This window comes from Centruroides sculpturatus, unplaced genomic scaffold (genome assembly GCF_000671375.1).
Source record: "Centruroides sculpturatus isolate CEXI.00-Female unplaced genomic scaffold, Cexi_2.0 scaffold1292, whole genome shotgun sequence".
Taxonomy (NCBI): domain Eukaryota; kingdom Metazoa; phylum Arthropoda; class Arachnida; order Scorpiones; family Buthidae; genus Centruroides; species Centruroides sculpturatus.
The window spans coordinates 147,892-149,215 of record NW_019385426.1 but is presented as its reverse complement, the minus strand read 5'-3'; the positions used below and the strand labels follow the sequence as shown (position 1 = coordinate 149,215).

The 1,324-nt window shown below is 40.5% G+C and overlaps 1 protein-coding gene across 1 annotated transcript; it reads left to right on the top strand.

Moving 5' to 3' along the window:
* Positions 1–275: 275 nt before the first annotated feature.
* Positions 276–1,054, top strand: LOC111638877 (DNA-binding protein K10-like). Its single transcript, XM_023384649.1, has 2 exons — positions 276–332; positions 417–1,054. The coding sequence occupies exons 1-2, from the start codon at positions 294–296 to the stop codon at positions 1,029–1,031; spliced, it is 654 nt and encodes a 217-aa protein (XP_023240417.1). The 5' UTR covers positions 276–293; the 3' UTR covers positions 1,032–1,054.
* The last annotated feature ends 270 nt before the right edge of the window (positions 1,055–1,324 follow it).

Genomic DNA, 1,324 nt, shown 5'->3' with positions numbered 1-1,324 from the left:
ATTAATTGAGGAAGGAAATTAGTTCAAGGTGTTATTCTAAAAATATTCTTCCTAAGCATGAATCCCGTTCATCATTTGGAGGCCGACAATTGTGTTAAACTTGACCCATTTTATTTCGCGGCGTCACTAAGGTCATCTCGAATCGTCTGGAGAATGTGCCCCACCTCCACAATGCTTCTTCAAGGTTTGGATTCAACCTTCAAAGTCTTAAAATTGGGTTACTGTACGATTGGCCGGAAACCCCGTTTAGTATATAAAGGGTGGTCATTTGTTTGAACGCATATCGAGTTTGGATGCCTACTTCGCCAACATCCAAAATCATGATTAAGTTTGTAAGTATTACTTTCTGGTAGGAAAAAAAATGTCTCAAATATCTTGTACGAGTGTATAAAAATGATTTTTCTTAAAATTTACAGATTATATTCGCCATTTTTGGCTTAACCGTACAAGCTCAACAGTATCAGCAGCAGCAGCAGTACACTCCATCTCAGCAGCAATTTAATTTGCCCGAGCGAAGAAATTTGCATCCACCAGCACCCGTCCACTATGTCAATATAGGTCAACAACTTCAGGGTGATTATAAATTTGGTTACGACACCGGAAAAGGCCCTCTAGGGCAAAGTTTTCGTGAAGAAACAAGGCTTCCCGATGGTACTGTAAAGGGTGCTTATGGTTATGTAGATGCAGAGGGTCGCCAGCGAATCATTAAGTATTCCGCCGGAGAAACCGGTTTCACCGCCGAGGGTGACTTAGGAGCACACGGTGCTAAGGGAGTAGCACCGGGCCCAGCACCCCAACCAGTGCAACCCGTGCACACAGCACCACAACAATACAGGCCTCCTCCTCAACAGCAATATAGTCCTCCTCCTCAACAGCAATATAGTCCTCCTACACAACAGCACTACAATCGACCCGCGCCGCAGCAATACAGACCAAGACAAAACTATGAAGAAGATTATAACAATGGACCAGCCTTCATCGATACCAGTTTGCTTACTTATAATATCGGAACATCCAGAAACAATGGTTAAGCTCCAACTGTGATATTAAAACTTTAAAAAAAACGCGTTTGCTCAATATCATTACAAATGATGTTGTTTAATAAAATAAAATTGTTTTAATGTAAGAAAATTTTAGAACTTATTTTCTTATTTGTTTAAAACTCTCCACTAAAATTCACTAGATGGCGTCAAGTTCGACAGGGTACCATCATCAAAATATCAACTTTTATGGCATTAAATGCTGTAAATCAGGCTCAAGTAGAGATCGATGCAGTTAGTTCTGTTGCTGATAAAAGAGCTAAAGCTTATAAAGGCGAAGGAAG

Coding starts and splice junctions, on each gene's coding strand:
- LOC111638877 (XM_023384649.1), top strand. CDS start 294: ATGCCTACTTCGCCAACATCCAAAATCATGATTAAGTTT. Junction 333..416: donor CCAAAATCATGATTAAGTTT/GTAAGTATTACT, acceptor TAAAATTTACAG/ATTATATTCGCCATTTTTGG.